Below are 19864 nucleotides of genomic sequence, written 5' to 3'. Positions count from 1 at the left end.
GTGTTATCATATGTGTTATCTCATTGATTCTCACTACAACCTTAATAGGTACTATTGCTGTCCTCATTTTACAGATGAAGAAACTGAGGCACAGAAAGTTTAGGAGACATGCCCAGAAGCACACAATCATTAAGTTATGCAGCTTAATACTTATTAAGTACTTAATATAAGTACTTAATACTTATGCACACACACACACACACACACACACACACAGAGAGATACATTAAGATAGATTTCAGGCAGCTTTCTCTTCCCTGCTAGCCTGTTGTGGACCAAGAACTCTGCGGCTCCTCTTTCTGAGTACCCCCTGCCATTAGGTACTCACATGGGCTTTCCATCCTTGCAAACTTCCCAAGAAGCCACAGTGGGACCAGCCAGCAAGTTGGGAATCGTGGTAGGCTGGGTCCTGGAGAGCTGGGGTAGGGAGAGAGTGGAGGGAGATGCATGGTGGATGGTGTCTCAGTGATGAGAATAGCAACAGAGATGGTGCAGTTGTGTCCTCTGTGGAGGTCTGGAGAGTAGGGAAGAGGGTGAGGCTGCTTGGGCAAGGATTTGGGAGGCACTCAGCTGTGAGAGACATAGAGGGTGGGAATTCCATGAGCCAAATATTTATCAGTGCTCACTACATGCCAGGGGCTATGCTGTTATTGGACTGGCAGGGTTCAGGCCGGGCTGGAAAACTCTTCCTGGAACTGATTGGTTTCTGGTGGGACAGAAGCCAGATAAGCCTCAGCATTAGGGCATTGTTTTGAAGTAGGCCTCATTCATCTCTGGGCTACCACAGGTGTCTGGGGTCTGTCAGGATCAACAGGCCTTGAGAGAGACTGACCCAGAGGACTACTAAAAGGGACACCTGCCCAGGCCAGCCTATTCTACCATCCTCGTTCTCCTGCAAAACCAAGGCCACGTCATTTCAGCAGAGGACCTGAGTGCGGAAGGACCGTGCAGCTGGCCCATCACAGGAGAGGCCCAGACTCACCTCCCAAGGGGACCCTGGCACATGAAGATGCTGGTTCTCCTGGGAGTGCTGCCCTGGCCCACAGGATAGAAGCGCAGGATGGTCACCCACGTCTGCTCTTACTGAATGTGTCTTAGAAGCGGCTCCATGTGTGATTTCTTTCCCACATTGGTTAGTATGGTGTATACCACGTTTGTGTTCCCGGGCTTTTGTTTAAGTTTGTGGGCAGCCCTGACATCAGCATCACACTCAATGCCTGGGCTGAGCATATCCGTCAGACCTCCCAGCTAGGCCCACTCATCACATAGTCCCATGCTGCACTTCTAGTTCTGCCAGCCACACCCCATGCTGGTCCTCAGCCTGGAACACCCTCCCCCACCCTCCCTGCTCAGCTGTCCAGCTCCTACTCATCCTCCAGCCCCAGGGCAAATTCACTCTTCCACAAAGCCTGACCTCTCTTGAGCCTGCAGGATCTCTCCTGCCTAGGAACTTGGTTGTGCATATTTGTCCTGTGTGCCTTTGACACAGCACAGTCATCTCTGACCATCTGTTGCTGCCAACATGGTGTCAGTTAACGCCTGCACTGCCATTTAACTTTTCCTCTGAAGTTCTTTGAGAAGGGGACCCTGCCTCATGGGCCCTTTGTATTGCCATCCAATGTGTGTTAGAATCTAAACAGTTAGATAATTATCAACCTGTGCCTGAGACCTGCAATGAATCAATATGTAAATGAATCAGGGCACTGGTCAGTCTTCCAGCCCCACTTGTTATTAAAGACTCAGTGAAGATGGTTAGCAAAGCAGAGGACAGCAAATGGGTCTCCGGCAGCTGTGAAGCACCGGAGTTTATCCAAAGGGGGAACATGGGATCTAGAGACTCATCTCAAAGTTGCGTTTTTGTAACAAATACACTGGGTTTGTTTTTTTTTTTTTAGCTATATTGTGTATTTGTTGGGGCCTAATGGAAATTTAGGAGGACCTAAACCCCCAAGCCACCCTTGGCACCACCCCTACAAGGGGCAGCCACCACAGGGACTGGACAGTTCCAGCAGTTTCTGAATCCACAGTGTCACAGAGATCTCAGCTGTACCCTGCTTTTTTAGGATCCCAAAGGAACCACCTGCCTACACTCTTTGCCAGCTGTGCTAATGTTTGTTTTACACTGCCCAGTAATGATTATAAAATTACTATTGCATGTCCTCAAACTCCACTGGCTTTAAAGAGGGTCTAGAGGCACAATGAGAACAAAGAGAAGTGGGCAAGACAGGCAGACAGCGATAAGGAGGTTCAGAGAGACAGCGAGGGAGTGAGTAAGGGCGAGATCAAGAGAGAGACAGGCCCGAGGCCAACCCGCAGCTGACCGCTGGCATGAGGAACATGGGCTGCCTCTTGCCCCAGGTATGTTGGCACAGCTGGGCTGTTCTGGCCTCAAAGATGATGACAGGACAACAGGACTGGCAGGAGCGGTTCCTGACCCATGATTTGAAATCTACAATCTGTCAAAATTACCATAATTATTGTGCTAAGGTAGTTGGGTTATGGGAAATTCCCCCTTTCTCATTCATTCCTTCATTCACCTGACAAATAGCACTTGAATGCCACTGTGTGCCAGACACTGTGATAAGCAAAGTGGATAAAGGGTGAGCAGCTCAGCAGCTGGAGAGAAAGAAAGACATAAATAAAGAACGTCTACAGCCAGATCTGGGCAGGAGGACATGAGGCTCAGACTGTTGATTCTAAAGCCAAGCTGCCTGGGTTTGAATCCCAGCTCTGCCACCCACCAGCTGTACAACCCTGGGCAAGTTCCCTGACCCCTCTGTGCCTCAATTTCCCCCGTAGATCTAAAATAGAACAAGTAAGAGTACCTTAGAGGCCTGGGCAAGTTCCCTGACCCCTCTGTGCCTCAATTTCCCCCGTAGATCTAAAATAGAACAAGTAAGAGTACCTTAGAGGGCTATGGTGAGGATTGAATAAGTTAATACTTGCAAAGGTTTTAGAACAGTGCCTAATAAATAAGGCCAGATGTTTGTTGTTAAAAAAAAAAAAATAGGGCCACGAAGGGCGTAATTTAGATAGGATGGTTAGGAAAAGTCTGAAAAATGAATGTTAACAATGTTCTGTGGCTGGGCGCGGTGGCTCACGCCTATAATCCCAGCACTTTGGGAGGCCGAGGCAGGCAGATCACCTGAGGTCAGGAGTTCAAGACCCGCCTGGCCAACATGGTGAAAACCCATCTCTACTAAAAATACAAAAAGTAGCCAGGTGTGGTGATGCACATCTGTAATCCCAGCTACTTGGGAGGCTAAGACAGGAGAATCGCTGGAACCAGGGAGGTGGAGGTTGCAGTAAGCCAAGATCTCACCGCAGCACTCCAGCCTGGGCAACAGAACAGGACTCCGTCTCCAAGAAATAAAAATAAAAAAATACAAATAAAAGTGTTCTGGCTGGGCGCAGTGGCTCACGCCTGTAATCCCAGCACTTTGGGAGGCCAAGGAAGGCAGATCACGAGGTCAGGAGATCGAGACCATCCTGGCTAACATGGTGAAACCCCATCTACTAAAAATACAAAAAACTAGCCGGGTGTGGTGGCAGGCGCCTGTAGTCCCAGCTACTCAGGAGACTGAGGCAGGAGAATGGCATGAACCCGGGAGGTGGAGCTTTCAGTGAGCTGAGATCGCACCACTGCACTCCGGCCTGGGCAACAGAGCAAGACTCCGTCTCAAAAAAAAAAAAAAAAAAAGTTCTGAAAATGACAATAGTGAGAAGGTGGCAGCTCCTCTAATCTACAGTCTCTATAATGTAATATTTATTTTATAATTCCAAAGATAATATTTTCAATTAAAAAACGTGCACCCTCAGTATTTTCAAGTCTTGGGGATGGCCCTTTGATGAGTCGCACTGTCTAACTCACCTGGTTTGGTGCCAAAAGGAATCACCTGTTTTCTGGGGCTGTGGCCTGCAGCCTTAGGAACAGGGCTTTGCTCTGGGGGAAGCTAAAAGCTGCAATGGGGCTAAGCTAAGAGCAGCAACTCCATGGCTCAGCCTCCTGAGCCTTGTGCTCTATTTGATGAGATAATCCACAGCTGCCTGGTGCAAAGTCAAGAACCGGAGAAGAGAAACAGAGATTGCTGACCTTCTCCGTGGGCCACCAGAGTCCAGCCTGCATGTGCAGGCTCTCCCTCCAGCACACAGGTTGCTCCTGCAGGGCTCAGCCCCAGCAACGCTGAGAGGGTGAAACTGGCCACCTACCTCTCCCTCTGATTCCCACCCTGGATGCCCTGTGTCCCAGGACCTCTGTAACATTCTCCCACCCTAAGTAATCATCTCTGGACCTTGCCACCTGATCATGCCATTAAAATTCCCCTAATGCCATTGCCTCGAGGCTCTTCTTTTTCTATTCTTTTAAAAGTGACCATTAGAAATATTAATTAGAATCTACAATTGGGCCATTAGAATCTTCCCAACTTACGTATCTACATAACAGGGGCCTTCTACTGACAACTAGAACTCAAAGAGTAGAAGGCAAGCAGTCATGCACTCAAGCAGGTAGCAGGGAGCAACACTCAGGGGTAGGGAGCTCTGAGAACCCCTCCAATAAAACAGTGCTTGCAGCTCACTATCCCTCCCATGAACAGTCATGGCTGGAAGCCACCATGGGGAAGATGCTTAAAGGGGCCTACACCCCTTCCCCTTTTGACACCCTGAGTTGCCAAATTCATAGATCCTCAAACACTTCTCATCCAAATTCCTGTTTCTAAATGGGGAAAGTGAGGCCCAGGGAGAGGAAGGCGCTTGCCTTGCCCAGGGCTGCTGAGAGATGGAGGCCCCCCTGCCCCAGCACACTGCCCACCTATGGGATCCGCCTATGCTGCCTTATACTCTGGTAGACAGGGCACTTTTCTGGGTGGTCAAGTAAGCTTAAAATATCCTGTTGTCATAGCCCCCTAAAAAGGCACCCTGTCTCTACCCCTCTGCTAGCTAGGATCGCCTAAGTGCCAGGAAAGCCAGTACAGCCCTCCATTCAGCAGTCCAAAACAGCTCTAGCTGCCTACAACTCACTCCAGTGAGAAAACCAAGATCCAGGTGCTCTCCAAGGGCCAAGAGCATGGCAGGCAGAGTCAGGGTGAAGCCTGAAGCATCCAGCTCCCTGGTCCAGGGTGCACACTGGTCAGAGTCCACACACACATGCACAACCAGAATCCCACACCTCCTAGCACAAAAAGTGGGTCCAAGCTGGGAGCTTAACCTTCTATCTTCTTCTGGGAGTCACCAGGCTCCTCCGTGTTCTACCAGCTACCACCAGCAGCATCCTCCCCTGACCCCATCGAGGCACCTGCTCCAGGAAGGCCCCCAGGCATGGGAGAGAAGACTCTTTCTAAGTGCAGCTGAGTCAGACTCGGCTTCTCAGGATGATCCAGTTTTTTCATCACTGGGAGGGACGGCAGTCACCCGTGCCCTGGCCTGCAAGCCCCTTCACCCTCAGATGCCAGCAGACTGTGTTGCAGGAAGGCTACAGCTCAGGTCTTGAAGAGTCCAGAATCTGAGAGGAGGGTGCCTGAATTGGCTGCAGCAACTGGACAGGCCTGGGTGGAAACTTACTTAGTATAGATCCATGGCCTGGCAGATGTAGGAGGAGCTCAATACTGAGTGTGGGTTGGGGTACTAGGACACATTTTGGAAAGACATGTACTTTCTGGCCTATAGGTCTGTGGAAGGGAGAAAGGGGTTGAGGACAACTGCCAGGTCAGAATTTGCTGCAGCCACCAGCCACCATACCTGCCTGCTACTCAGGTGGCTTGTGCCAGTGGTGAGTGGAGAGCATCCCCATCTCAGGGGACAGAGCTGTGCAGGGCTCAGGGGAGCTGGGGCTATGAACCTATGCTCCAACGGGAGCAGCTCTGGGCCTTAATGCTTGGGGTAAGCACTGAGATGCTGCAGCCCTGGGATTCTGCTGCTCTGGACTTTATCCCTCGGCATCTTTTGTTACCGATAGACTTGGCTGCCTAGCTGGATGATTGACCCCATGAGGGCCAGAACTACCAGTCTTGGTTTTTTCTTTTTTAGAGACAGAGTCTTTCTCTGTCAACCAAAGAAAGGACGAGTGCAGTTATAGCTCACTGTAACCTCGAACTCCTGGGCTCAAGTGATCCCCCCACTTCAACCTCCCAAGTAGCTAGGACTACAGGTGCACACCACCATACCCGGGTAATTTTTATTTTTATAGAGACCGGGTCTTGCTTTGTTACCCAGGTTGGTCTCAAATGCCTAGCCTCCCAAAGCATTGGGATTACAGGCATCAGCCACAGCACCTGGCCTTTGTCTTGTTCACAGAGCCCCTACAAGGCCTATAGTAAGTACGTGAAAATAACAGAATGTGGGAATGGAGAGAGGGAAAAAGGAATTTATATGCTTGGGTCTAATCCTGCAAAAGAATAAAATGTTGGGATTCAGGGAGCTGTCATGGGGAGTGCCGGGGGCATGGGGAAAGGGCATGGCTGATACACACCCAGTTACTTCACCTGTCTACCCTGCTATTAAGCAGTTATGTGACCTTGGGCAAACCTGCCTGTGCCTCAGTTTCTTTGACTGTAAAACCAGAGTAAAAATACCTGTAGTACCTATTCTGTCATCAGGATAAAAATAACATAACGTGAGACAGGGTGAAGATGAAAGAAGATGAAAACACCATTCAAGTCTTAACCTATTATTATCATGGTAAATCTTGTGACTATTGGGAAGGAGAGCAGCCAGAGGCTGAGGGCTGTTGGAGACACAAAAGCCATAAGGCAGCGTGTGAAGGCAGACATGCCCCCACCCAGCTCTAACTCAGTGCTGAGTGGAGGGGGATGGGGTGCCGGATCTCAGGCTCTGCCTTCCTTTTGTTCGGATGGAGCCTGAGAGAGAGGGGACAGCTGGCTCCAGGCAGAGATGCTGAAGCAGCAGAGGGTGCTGGCTCCACTGACCACTCCACCCCTTCTGTGGGGAGGCGTGCCCCTCCCTGGTGTGTACCCCACAGTCAGGGCCTGAGCCTGGCCACAGCCTGCCTCAGGCCTTCACAGGGAAGTGGAGGGGAAGGAGGAAAGGAGGGGAGATGTGTGTGTAACAATGACCTCCCTCTGTCCTGTCCTGCCCGGTAGGACACACACGCAGCCATTCCTCTCTGCTTGACCTCCTTTCAGGTAACAGAGGCTTTTTAAAGGACTGATCTAGGGCCACACTCCCTTTCCGCACACCTTCTTCTCAGCAGTCCCATGAGCCCCTCCTCCCTTTGTGGCCTTCTTGCAGCTGAGACAGAAAATGGGAGCCCCTGCACACAGCCTGGGCTGCTAGGGAACACCAGAGGATGCCTCCTGCCCCACACCACCCCACGCTTGGGCAGTCAGGGAGACAGAAGGCAGCACAAACTCCCAGCATGGGGCCACCGTAACATGGAGCCTTTCCCCACTTTTGGGCCTCCTGTCCTCTGGGAGTGGCCTGGCCCCCTGGGCCGCAACTCTTCTAGCTCCCAGAGTCTGTGTCCTCTTGCCTGCCCTGGGCACCATTCTCCTGGCAAGGTCTCTCCCAACAGGCTCAAAAGCCGTCCTGCCCGAGACTGGGGCAGCTGGGAGGCCACAGGGTGGCTGCAGGGTGGTCTGGACCGTAAAGCTGATGGTCCAAGGAGGAGGGAGAAGTCCCATCAGGACGTAGATGTGACCGGAGGAGAAATGCTGGTGGAGGACACCGGCCCCCGTGGCACTTGGTTTCTGTTGTGTCGCTGGGCTGGGCTCACCCTAGAGTCTGAAGGACGGTGAAGGGCCGCGGCTGGCTGGCTGGCTTTTGCCGAGACACCAGCAGACAATGGGTTGGATGAAAAGAAAGCCCCCGGACTCCTGACTCACCCAGGCTTGAGCCTCCTGTCCTGATTGCTCAGTTCCGGATGCTTCCGTGCTTCTCCTGTGTCCCCACCCACGGCAAGGGAACTGGTTTGGTTACCACTGCCATCTGCTGCACCTCAGTCTCTCCCTCAGCCCTCACCTGAGGCGAGGCTGCCCCCCTACCAGGCCTGGATAGCACAGGACTGCCCTTGGCTGTCACCTCTGCTACAGAGGCAGGAGCTACAGTTTTATGTGTTTGTCACTAAGCGCTGTATGGCGTTTATCATACCTGGCTTACAGGTGGAGAAATGAAGGAAGAGAACTGTTCACTGACTTGCTCAGATTCACTTAGTGACCTGAGGTCTAAGCCCAGCTGTGCTGCCTCCCTGCTAAAGGCTCTGACCCTTTCTGGAAGCAGCAGGCCTGTATATCCACATCCATGGGGCTGAAGTGCAGAGGGGCCATACCAGCTGTCTCCGGACGCCCAAGGCCCTGCAGCCTCAATACCTACTCAGGGGTCATGCCAGGGGCCATGAGGTCTCTCTCTGGCCAGACAAGTGCCTCCTGCTGCCAGGACTCAAGGCAATAGCAAGGCAAGAGGGTGGAGTCCCTGGAGCTTCCTGGGTGAGCTCTGCCTCACAAGAGGGGTCCTGGCAGTAGCTGGTTCCTAGGGGAAGTGCTGAAGGGGCAGGGAAGAGAGGACTTCGTATGACCAGAGCTTGCTGGGACCATTCTCAACACTGATGATAAACCCTGATTTCCTGGAAGTCTGTTGGGCCTCAACAAGCGACAGGCTCTCCGCGGAAGCTTCAGCATTGTTTCTATCACAAGCCACCCCCAGAAGACCCCAGAAGCCTGGCCCAACAGGCCAGGACGAGCTCAAGTGTGGAAAAGCGGGGATTGCAGTTGGGAAGAAGCTGTCAGTTGCATCTGGACTGTAAAGTCCTATTGGACCACCATGGGGAGCTGATGGTCACCCTGGCTGGCTGCTGACAGGGGCTCCAGGCTCCAGCCCGCCCTTTGGCCAGAGCCCTGGAGGCACATCTGGGTGGCATCAGGATCTTGGACCCAGCCTGGCCCGTGCCCAGCATGGGGCTGCTTCTCCTCCACAGCTCCTTCCCGGAGGGCGGGGCCTCAGCCTCCCTGCCACGCCCCCTCTGGCTGGCCTGGAACATACTGCTATGTTGACAGTAACAGTAAAGCTCCTCAGGGACCACCGCACAGGCCCGCAGCCCCACTGCCTGCTGTTGGAAGAAAGCTGTGGAAAGAAAGCAGGGGGCCCCTGCCCCAGGCCAAGGCCCTGCCCTTGCCACACACGGTACACACATGCAGCCTCTCTCTCTCTGTCCGCTTGAAAATAAACTGCAGGCCTGGCTGGACAACAAAGCCAGAGGCACAGAATCTGGAAAACACCTGGTGTGGAGAGCTCTCTATTGCACACAACGTCCCAGCGCACTCCACTCTCCACCCACTCCTGGGGCCTCTCTGTCCTCCCTTCCTTGGCCTTGGGTCATTCGTTATTCCTGGCTCGGGTCCACTCCGAGGTCCTCCTTAGCTGCCAGTCATCACAGGGGACGGCTGCCTCCACACTGCCTGCTCCAGGGACTCGAGTCCACTCCACGGAGAGCCTTGCCCAGCTGTGGCCAGCCTGTGAGTATCTTGGCCCGGCACACCCTGGCTTTCCCGGCTGCAAGTGCCTGCTCCAGCTCCAGTCCCAGCCCCTCCTCATGGCTCCAGCTCTCGGGAGAGGCGGGAGAGTTCCCGCTGGTTGTCAATGACCTTCAGCTGCTGGACATAAGCCCAGGTGCTGGCTGGACTCCGGGTGCTCAGGGACTGCTCCGAGCCTGGTGGAGGAGAGTAGTCAGGGAGGCACTGATGCCCCTTTGTGGAACCCAACCTTTCCCCTCCAAGGAGCCATATCACATCTGCCTTCTTGCCCTCCACCACCCACCAACCACTTCCCATCACCAATTCCTAAAGACGGCTGTCCCTGCCCACCCCACGGGTGAGGGGACCGAAGAGCCCCCTGGCTCAGAGCACAGAGGCTGAACATTATCAACATCATGTATGGAAGGGCCGGGCTCCGTGCCTGGCACATGGCAAGTGCCTAGGATGTGCCAGCCATGGGTAACTACCATAAGCACCCCTCCCTGCCCACCCACCATCACCCACCACTTACATGTGGAAATCCTCGCCACCTGGCTGTCCTCGTGGAGGTGGGAAACTCGGCTTCTGAGTGGTGAGAGAGGCACTGCGGGGGTGGGGAGCGGTCACGGAGTCAGGGCCACCCTGGAGCCTCACAGAGGATGTAGGGTGGGGGACCTCCCACCCCGGGGACCCGCCCTCTCACCAGGGTTGTGGCTTCGGCAGTGGTGCAGCATCCGTGCGGCTCTGGCCATCATTCTCTGCAGACAACACCGGGGCATGAGCTCTTGCCTGAGGGAGAAACCCTGTCCTGCCCTGTGCAGCAGCAGGGAGGCCAAGCTCCCTCTGAACCAAGGATCAGGGGCTGTAAGATCCTTGGTTATGTGGCGTCATGTGTACTTCACCCCAGCACACCCAGAGGCCCAGCGGGGACCAGGCAGAGGACAGAAGGCAGAGGCCAGGAGAGAAAGGCTTAGAGAGAAGAGGGCTGGAAGGGCTCTCGTTGAATGGTGAGACGTCTGAGGCTGGCACCCTGGCAGACCCAGTTGCAGTGGAATAAGGCAGGGGCTATTACACAGTAAGTGTTCATCCTCATATTATTCATAACAAGTTTAAGCCGCCTCCAAGCCCTGCCCCTTCCCAGGCCACAGTCATGTCCTCCAACCTATGTTAGTAGTGAACGCCTGCTCTCCCTGGACTCACCATCTTCTCAAAGTTGATGAGATTCTCCACTAGTGTGTGATTTCCCTCATGAATGAAGGTCATGTCTGCAAAGAGATGGGTTTTGTTCATAGGTCCCCAAACTTCTGCCCTCCTGTAGCCCAGAAAAGGTGAAGGGCATAACGGCTCCCTTGGGCCTACCTCACCCCATATAGCCCCTGCCTCTGCCCCCTCCAAGCCCCAGCAGCATTTCCTTGTATCTCTTAGGCCCTGAAGCCAGCCCGTATTTGTCTGGATGTCTTCATTCTTCCAGCCTAAGAACTCCTAATTCATCTCTGCACTCCCTGAGGCATCCGCACTTGAGGTATAATCTCTCCAACAGAGTGGGTGCACACACAGATAGGCATGGGATGGGGGATGGAGGCAGGAAGGGGGGAATGGAGGGATGGAGGCAGGAAGGCCTGTTACCTTTGAGAAGAAGGGGCATGAAGGGGATGACAGGAGGGGAGAGCTTGGCGAGGGCCAGTCGGTACACCCGGTGGTTCCATGAGGGATCCTAGGGGAAGAAGCCACACTGAGGGGGTTGCACACACCATAAGCCACCACAGACCCCACCCAACCAAGGAGGGGCCACATGCCCATCCCACAGCAGGTGCAGAGGCCCCAACTCAGCCTCTCCTCAGCCCCAGGTCTCACCCAGGCTCTGTCACAGGCGAACACGGGGCTTCCAACCTCCCATTAGCACTGAGAAAATTCACAGCAGTTAGTCACAGGGGCCCCAGGTTTCTTGGAAAAGTCTGTCACTGTCACCTCTCTGTCCCTTTCTATCCCTGTCTCTTTCTGTGTCCCTCCCTCTCTCTCCCTCTCTCTCTCTGCAGAGTAAACTCCTTTGAATCCCTTGAGCCCCACGAGGTGGATTTTCTCTCAAGAGCTCCCAGGCTATGCTGATGAAGTACCTCTTCTCTGCTTCTCTCCAGAACAGTCAAAACCCTCAAAATCCTCAAACGTTCCTGGAGGTGGGAGGTTCCACCCCCAACTCTATCCTCGCCTCTTCTACTGGTCTAGCCCGCAAGCCCCTCGGAGTTCCTGAGGGGCAGACAGGCCCTGGTGCACACGGGTGCTCCATGCCAGGCCCTTGGGCTCTGGAGCCCCTGACACTGCCCTGGCACCTCAGACCCCAGGACTGGACACCCACATGCTCCGGCCCAGTCTTCACACAGGATCTCCTGCCCCCAAGCACACACTGAGGGCCAGAGTGCACCGTGCAACCCCTATCCTAGTGCTGAACACCCCTTCCTCAGCCAGTTCCCCAAACTCACAGGCTGGAGCTAGGCCCTGGGCCGAGGTTGGGAACCCTGAAAGTGACAAAGGACGAGTAGAGGGGCTGCGGGGAAGCCAAGAGTGAGGGTGTCTGGAGGGCAGGGCCGAGCCCAGCTGATCCTAGCAGAGCCAGGCCGGGCAGGGCGGAGCACTCACCAGCAGCCTCTCGAGGGCGGAGTACAGCTTCCGGACTTTGTGAGGCAGCCGCTGTGAAAAGGAGGCAGATGAGCGGCTGCTCTGGGGGAGGCCCAGCCCCATCCAGCACTCCCAGGAGGGCCTGAGGCCTGACCTCAGGAGGGGGCCCTCCAGACCACACTTACCTCCCAGGTGTGGGCTAGGCGACTGATGGCCGAGTTGCTGAGGCCAAACATGACGGCAAAGAAGGAATTGAGATTCTTCTGCTCCTTGAGGCTGTGAGCAGAAGACCCAGAGACCCTCAGGGTAAGGGAAGCAGCCACCCCTACAGTGCCCCCAGACAACAGCCAGGCCAGCCTCTGCAGAGATCCAAGCTGGATGGGGTGGGAAGGCAGAGGCTCCAGGGGACCCAGGGAACAAATAGGGTGGCAGATTTGGCAACATACTAAGCAAAGAGGGGGGCTTAGGAAAAGGTAGCCGGGGGACTCTGGCCACGCCCTACGCACTGGACAGGGACTCACTGGGCCGCCAGCTTAATGAACTTCCTGAGCAGCTGGGCCCGGGAGCCGGGCACGGGGCAGAGACACAGCTCGGTGGCCACCCAGTACTGCAGCTCATTGAAGCGGCGCATGAAGCGCTCCAGGTTGGCGGTGGTGACATCCCGCAGATGCTGGGGGCCCAGCACATAGTGGATCAGCTCCACCTGGGTGGGGTCAGCAGGAGAGGTCAGCGAGTGCTGAGCCGAGCCGGGCGCCCCGCCACCTGCTCTCCTCCCCCAGCTCTGCCTCCCACACCTGGTGGATACTGTTGAAGAGGCTCCAGTCATGGTCCGTCAGCTGGCCTGCCAGGTCCTTGGCACTCACCAGGTCCAGCCCCTCAGCAGAGCCCACAGTGGGCCCCAGCTGGTCAGGGTGTGGGATCTGCGGGTGGGAGAGTGCTCAGGCGGCTGCCTGAGGAATCCAGGGGAAGGCACAGGGTAGGGGGAGAGGGTTGGGGCAAGGACTCTATGCTCATGTTAGGAGGAGGGTTAGGAGGGCAGGAGTGGGGAGTAGAGGGTCTCCAGGGGCTATAGCAGCTGGAGGATAGGGCTCCCCAGTGCTGAGACCCCTCCTTTTGGGCTCCTGTCTCCTGGGGAACCCCTAACTAGGGCAGGTCCTCCTCTTTCTCCTTGGGAGCTCCCAACCAGTGCTACCAGCCCCTGCCCTGCACTATCTTGGGAATTCCCCCATCAGCTGAGGCCCACTCCTTTGTGTGCTGAGGACCCAGCAGCAGCCAGAGCCAGGCCCCTCCTCCCTCTTCTCCCTGGGACCCTCCCCAGAATCCACCACGGCCACACTCAAAATAGATCTCCTCCCTGGGCCCTGGCACCCTGCCTGGTCCCTACCAGCTCATGCACTTCCTGTGGGTTGACAACAAAGAGACGCTCATTGAGCCCCAGGGATGTGGCCACACCACGGGCATCTGGCTGCAGGCCAATGGCATCTGCAAAGACAGCAGAGGCGGCCTGGGTGGGGGAAGGGAGGGAGGCCGGGGACCAGCTGGATGCCAGGGTGGAGGTGCTGTTTGGGAGGCTGAGAGGTTGTTTCTCCTAGTAGCGGGGTTGAAGTCCTGGGTGGTGCTCAGAATACACAGGTGCATGTGCCCACGCAGCCACGCAGCCCAGGGAAGCACATCCAAGAGGATGAGAAAAGATTCTCAGTGAGTCAGGAAGAACCTGGGCAGGGTCTGAGCCTCCCTCAGCCTCACTTTCTTCCCTGGTAAAATGGAGACAATAAGACTTGCCCCGACTATTTCATAAGTCAAATAAAATAATGTATATAAATAGTAGCTATAAGTCCATGCTATGTATAAAAGCCCTTTGAAAATTGGGAAGTGTCTTATATAAGCCTTGGTGTTGATTTTCATCAGCTCCTCGTGGACTGGGACTGTGCTTGAGTCCCCAGTCCCTAGTGGCCTCCAAAGTAAGGTACATCAGATCATCCATGTGCCTGCGGAAAATATGAGCTCTTCTACTTACGTTTACTTTTTCTACCTGCTTTGCATTTCTACTCCATCAATTTCTATTTTATCTATCTTTATTATGATATTAATGTAGTAATATATGTGTGTTACTTACAAACAAATATTCACACAGTGGGGTGTGGGTTTTAATTAAATGTTGGTTATTGACATGGGTGTCGATCCAAGTGCTTCGGAGATCAATGCTCTAAACAGTGCCTGGCGCATAGTAGGGTCTCAATAAACATGACCTTTGGGGCAACTGCAACTCACCAGGTGGCCAGCAGAGGGCAGTGCTTCCCAGGGCAGGGCACACAGGTGACCATCTCTCCCCACTTCCTGAAGGGAGAAGGCTATTCTTTTCTCATCCCCACTTCTTGAACGCCCCTAATTCTTGTCTGCCCTGGGTTCCAGCTGTCAAGCCCGTGCCCTCCTCAGAGAACAGTGGTTTTGAATGTTCCAGGTTCTCTGGAGGCCCATCTTAATACTCCTGAGCCCACCATGTTCTCAGCACTGACTTTGTGGCAGGCCCTGTGCTAAGTGCTTTACACACATTAGCTCACTTAGCCATTGCAACCCTGTGGGTAGATACAATTACAGTCCTCATCTGACAGGTGAGGAAATGCAGGCTCAGAGAGGTTAAGCAACTTGCCCAGCATCACACAGCTAGTAAATGGTGAGCCTAAGATGCCTTCACGGGTCTGGGAGTCCACAGTCTATGCTCTTAACCATCAAGCTGACCTGTTTTACCTGCTGTGGTATCTCCAGCTCCTAACATATTGCTGGCTCATAGCTGATCCTCAAAAATGTTTGCTGAGTGACTAAACAAACGAAGACTACTTAAGTTCCAAGACCAGCTACTCTCACTGTGTGAGCTTGAGGAATAGCTCACGCCCTTTGAGCTTCAGTGTTCTTGTCTGAAAATAGGATAAAAGTACCTGTATCTCATGAGATTGTTATTATTTCATATTAAATGACTAAACACAAATGATGATAATAATAGCAGCTAATACTTATGTATCACTATGTGCCGGGCACCATTCTAAATGCTTTCATAGATGAACTCAATTGATCCTCACAATTCCTCCAGGAGGCAAGTACTCCTACTATTCCCATTTTATGGATGATAAAACTGAGCACAGAGGGATGAAGTACCCTGCCAGAGGACACACAGATGGTGAGCTAAAGGGCTGGTGCCAAACGCAAGCAGCAGGCTCCAGAGCTCATGCTCTTACACACTGCATGAAATGCACTTCGAACAGACGCACTCCACCTCCCATTAATGCTAGCCATCATTCACACTGAGGAAGACCAGAAAGATGACAATGATGACAATGATCTTGACTGGGGGACCTGGGCGCAGATCCGAGGGGCCACCCTCCCTTGGGGTCTATCCAGGGGCACAACTCACCACCTGCAGAATTGACCTTCACCAGCACCTGCCCCTTGGTCCAGCCATCCTCCTGGGCCAACGCTGCCATCACCTCTCTCACGGAGGCTGTCACAGGCAGCTGCAGGGTCAACACTGAGTGGTCTGGCCGGCAGATGTCATAGGGGACTGAAGAGGAGACCAGACTGAGCTGTGGGAAGGGCTGCCTGATCTCCACCCCAGGAGGGAGAGGGCGGCTATTGCAGTAATGGTGGGAGGGATCCCCAAGAGGCTGAGCTGCAGGTGGGGAGGCCCTGAGCAAAAAAGAGGCATGTAGGAGGCAGATCTGGCCAGCAGCCTGGAACACAGACCCTGAGGAGTACAGCGTGCCACCTTGGCCCAGGCACACCGAGGTCAAGAGTGACGACAGCAGGACAAGAGCGGCAGAGACAGCAGGGTGCAGATGTCGGGCTGTGCCCAGCTGGCACAGACCACCAACCTTTATCCCCAACTCGGATGGCACAGCTGCTGCCAGGAAGGGGCTCGTCCTGGTTGGGGAGCCAAACAGGCAAGTTCCGGGCCTGGGAGGAAGAGGAACGAGAAAATAAGGCTGGGAGGACATGAGAGGAGAGCGTGGAGGGAGGGATTGTGAGGGCCCTGTGTCACCAGGAGCACGGGCACCACACAGCATTCACACCACCAGAGGGCTCTGCTTGCCACATTCACCTGAGCTCAGGTAAGGCACCTGGGACCAAGGATCCAGGAGAAGACACAACATGTCTAAGGGCGGGGCAAATCCATGCCCCTCCGTGTGTGTGTGTGTGCTTCTGCATCTGCCAGATAGGTCCAGAGCAGTTCTAATATGAAAATCCTTCAGCTGCTGACTTTGGTTTTCTCTTCCTTTTCCTCCAGCTACCATTTGCTACAAGCCAGGCATTATTCTGAGGATCTAAATATTCACAATGCGCCTTTGACAAAAGTATTATTTTTATTTCCATTTTATGGATGAAATAAATGAGGCTCAGAGAGGTTAAGTAACATGCCCAAAGCCACACAGCTGCTAACTGGCAGAGTTGGAATCCCTCCTGCTCCTTTCCCCCTCTGTGCTCCGATACTGTGTCAGTGGCCCTGTCCCAGCCCACAGCAGGGATGCAGTTCATGGAAACCACTGTCAGGCCTCTGCTGGCAGGGCAGCGCCTGCCAGGCACGTCTCCTGACTCAGGTTCCCCTTCCCACCCTGCTTTTTTCCGACTCTGGTACTGACTCTGTCCCTCCTCCCAGCTCTGCGTATAGCAGATCCTCCAGGTTCGGACCTCAATCCATTGCTCTTCCCTACATTTCCAAATCTCAGGGACCCCTGCAGAGTTCCTTACTGCCTCATGTGTCGCCTGCACATGGGTGATTCCCAAAACTACCAGCAGTGCTGAACTCTCTTCCAAACCCTGGTCTCAAACACCCCCTGCATCCTTCCACATGAGTGATCCATTACCTCACACTCCATATACCCATCGGATCCTTGCATCCTGCCTCCCAGACCACTCTGTTCCCCAGCCATTCTCCCCAGCTCCAGGCTCCTCCACACTTCCGTAGCTTGTCATCTTGCTTTGAAGATTCTTCTTTGAAATGGGTCTCCTGTGCCCCCTCCTCCCCTGCCCAGGCTAACTCCAGTTCCACCTGCCCACGAGGCCTCACTCCTTATCTACTCCAATGGCCCAACTATGCTCCTCCTCCTCCCTCCCAGGTGCCTCCAGCCCTCCTCCTCCAATCTGCCTGACCAGAGCCCTGTGAAGCTCCTGCACTCGACTTCAGTGGCGGCCATTGTCTGCTGGAGACAACCCAGGCTCTTTAGCTGACCTATTCAAAACACAAATCAGACTTTGCCAACGTTGGCTCAAACCCCTTTAATGGTTTGCACTGCTCTTAGGACAAAGATCAGACCCCTGTCCTTGGCCCAGGGGGCCCTGCCCACCTCCTGCCTGCTCTGGGGTCCTACTCTTACTCTCGCTCCTCCAGGGATCCTCCTCCTGGGTTCCCTTTCCTCCTGGGTTTGCCCACCAGGAATCCTCTTCTTCCTCCACCCTTGCTCCCTGCAGCTCTCACCTCCAGTAGTCGCTTACACGGGACACTTTCCCTGAATCTGCACTGGAGTTGGCTCTTCCCCTCCAGTTTTCAGGAGCAGACTACAGTTGGAAGAGCCGACTCCAGTGCACATTCAGGGAAAGTGTCCTGTGTCACTGCACATCACAGGTTGTTTAACTGCTCTGCCCCTTGCCTGACTGCAGCCTCACAGGCCAGGGTTGAATGAAGTGCAGCATCAGCACCTAGCGCAGTGCCCGGCCTGCGAGGGTGAGCCCACATCAGTTTCTGAGCATCAGCCAAGAGCCAGGCAGCATGTGAGCAAGGAGAAGCGGAGGTGGGGTCCCGCAGGAGGGAAGTCAACCCTCCAGTGGGATGGGAGAGATACCAAAGAACAGAAAGCAAGTAGGCAAAGAAAACAACTCCACATGGCGAGAGTGCTTTGAAGAAAATCACAGAGGACACCAAGGCAGAGCGTGGTGGGGAGAAAGGGGAGGGTGCTCCAGATAGGGAGATGGGAGGGGGCCTGTCTGGGAACCCAGCATTTGGCTGAGATGAGAACGAGAAGGATCCTGTCAGGCAGAGCCAGAGAAAGACCCTTCCAGGCTAAGGGATAAGTGCAAAGGCCCTGAGAGGAGAACGGGCTTCGCCTGCGGAGGAGAAGAAGCCAGTAAGAGTCTCCAGCAGGCAGGGGCTGGGACACACAGTAGGGTGGGACCATGGGGAGCCTGCTGGCTGGTGAGGCCCCTGGATTTTATTCCCAGTGCAGCCCTCCCCACCACCAACCTAATCTACCTTTCCAGTTCTTTCTCCCACCATTCCTCAACCAAATCCTGGCTGCAGTCACATCTTCTCATCCCCTCTTTGCTTCCCTTTAAGCCCCAGCTGAGAATGGCCTGGGGCCACCTCTGACTTTCCAGGGAGGGGCCTTGCCTTCCTCTGAGCTCCCACAGCACTGGCCACCAGGAGCCCGTGGGCCTCAGGGGCCAACTCCAGCCACCACTCCTCATCTCCCAGGCTCTACCTGTGGGCATGAATTACCTCCCAAAAGGAATAAAAGGCCCATTGAGTCAGGGAGTGGGCGAGGAGGGAGGCCACCTTAGGCCTCTGCGCCTCCTGGCACGGCCTGGCCCAGGGCACCACATGCAGCAAGGGCCCTGTGAACACCTATCAGAGACCCAAGGGTGTGTCTGTGGGAGGAGAGCTTCCCACGCACACAGAGCCCCTCAGGGTCAGGGGGCGAAGGAGGGGCCTGCAGTCCAGGAGGAGCAGAGGAAAGAAACTGGGGCCAGGCAGACACCTTCATCTGAGGAGATGCATTCCCACAGCCATTCTCCAACCTGCAGACAAGAGAGAAGGGAGGTGAGTGAGCCCAGGTATTCCTGGGGCTGCAGCAGGGAGGCCCTTGGGGCTCTGGATTCTCCCCGGCCCTCACCAGTGGTTCAGAGGTAAGCACGACCAGGTAAGTATCACATAAAGAGGGGCAAACACGGTCTTGAAACCAGGCCCCTAGACTTTGTGATTTTCCAAGGCCAGGAGGGAAAGGAAAAAGTTAAAGGCAGATGCAGACCCAGGGTTTCAGATCAAGTGCTGTTTCAGATGAGCTCCCAACCCCCCTGAATCTCAGCTGCTCCCGTGGGAATATCTGCAAAGGTGAAGGTAAAGTCTAGGAAATGTACTGGGCGGGACTGGCAGAAGCTGGCACTGAGGGTATTTGGTAATAAATGCATGCCCAATGGAGGAAGTGAGAACAGCAGGTGCACTCAGGATATGAGAATGAATAAATGAATGAGTGCATGATGCATGAGAATGGATGGACATGTGGTGTGAGGGTGAACAGCAAGGGGACTGATAAGAACAAGGAATTGAAGTAAGTGGTGCAGCCGGATCTGAAGGCAAGTGCTTGACTCCAGAGCGTATGCTCTTGGTCCCCGCAGCACTGCCAGTTATGGAAATGACAAATTAACAGAGTCAAAGCATCACCTGTGGCATCGCCGCCTCTCTGGCCACTGCTCCCTCAGCAGGTTGCTGAGTCGGGTGTCCCTGCCCACCAGGTCTGAGAGTTTCTAAGAAGAGCCAAGATTCACTGAGATGGCTGTAGCTGCATCCACCCCGGGCAGCCCAGCCCCGCTGTGCCTCACTCCCAGGTACCTGGAGGAAGCTGGTGGCCACAGGGTCAGTGTGGAGCATGGAGCCATACAGAGCCACCCACTGGCTGACCAGCCGCAAGATCTGCTGCCTCTTGTTGCAGACGTAGGTGCTGCGCTCCTGCTCGCTGCCACCCGCAGGCTCCACATGGAAGGTGGGCACCAGTCAAGGGAACCACAACATCCAAGCAGGGCCACCC

General features: G+C 54.5%; 1 protein-coding gene and 1 long non-coding RNA gene across 9 annotated transcripts in view; one reads left to right on the top strand and one right to left on the bottom strand.

Moving 5' to 3' along the window:
- Window positions 1–12266, top strand: part of LOC129525725 (uncharacterized) — a 33997-nt gene extending 21731 nt beyond the window's left edge. Inside the window, exons 4-5 of one of the 2 annotated variants that reach the window (XR_010129336.1) lie at window positions 10887–10983; window positions 11498–12266. This is a non-coding gene — a long non-coding RNA (uncharacterized lncRNA). Of the gene's footprint in view, window positions 1–787; window positions 2675–10886; window positions 10984–11497 lie in introns of those variants that run through there. The other variant, XR_008670163.2, reaches the window with a different exon arrangement.
- The window catches only part of RAPGEF3 (Rap guanine nucleotide exchange factor 3), a 35832-nt gene continuing 22616 nt past the window's right edge, over window positions 6649–19864 (bottom strand). For 3 of the 7 annotated variants that reach the window (XM_055357363.2, XM_019038433.4, XM_019038435.3), the window contains exons 14-28: window positions 19669–19819; window positions 19501–19583; window positions 18734–18857; window positions 15941–16022; window positions 15484–15630; window positions 13459–13556; window positions 12869–12994; window positions 12596–12777; window positions 12260–12350; window positions 12096–12146; window positions 11088–11175; window positions 10662–10726; window positions 10165–10219; window positions 9994–10065; window positions 6649–9658 (exon numbers count right to left, since the gene is read on the bottom strand). In XM_055357363.2, coding sequence (XP_055213338.1) covers window positions 9540–9658; window positions 9994–10065; window positions 10165–10219; window positions 10662–10726; window positions 11088–11175; window positions 12096–12146; window positions 12260–12350; window positions 12596–12777; window positions 12869–12994; window positions 13459–13556; window positions 15484–15630; window positions 15941–16022; window positions 18734–18857; window positions 19501–19583; window positions 19669–19819 — 1534 coding nt within the window. In that variant the 3' untranslated portion in view covers window positions 6649–9539. Of the gene's footprint in view, window positions 9659–9993; window positions 10066–10164; window positions 10220–10661; window positions 10727–11087; window positions 11176–11315; window positions 11364–12095; window positions 12147–12259; window positions 12351–12595; window positions 12778–12868; window positions 12995–13458; window positions 13557–15483; window positions 15631–15940; window positions 16023–18733; window positions 18858–19500; window positions 19584–19668; window positions 19820–19864 lie in introns of those variants that run through there. The other 4 variants (XM_055357364.2, XM_004053010.5, XM_004053011.5 and 1 more) reach the window with 2 other exon arrangements.

Source organism: Gorilla gorilla, chromosome 10 (assembly GCF_029281585.2).
Source record: "Gorilla gorilla gorilla isolate KB3781 chromosome 10, NHGRI_mGorGor1-v2.1_pri, whole genome shotgun sequence".
In the NCBI taxonomy this organism is placed as follows: domain Eukaryota; kingdom Metazoa; phylum Chordata; class Mammalia; order Primates; family Hominidae; genus Gorilla; species Gorilla gorilla.
Note: the sequence above shows the minus strand (reverse complement) of the source record. Positions and strands in the feature narration are given on the sequence as shown.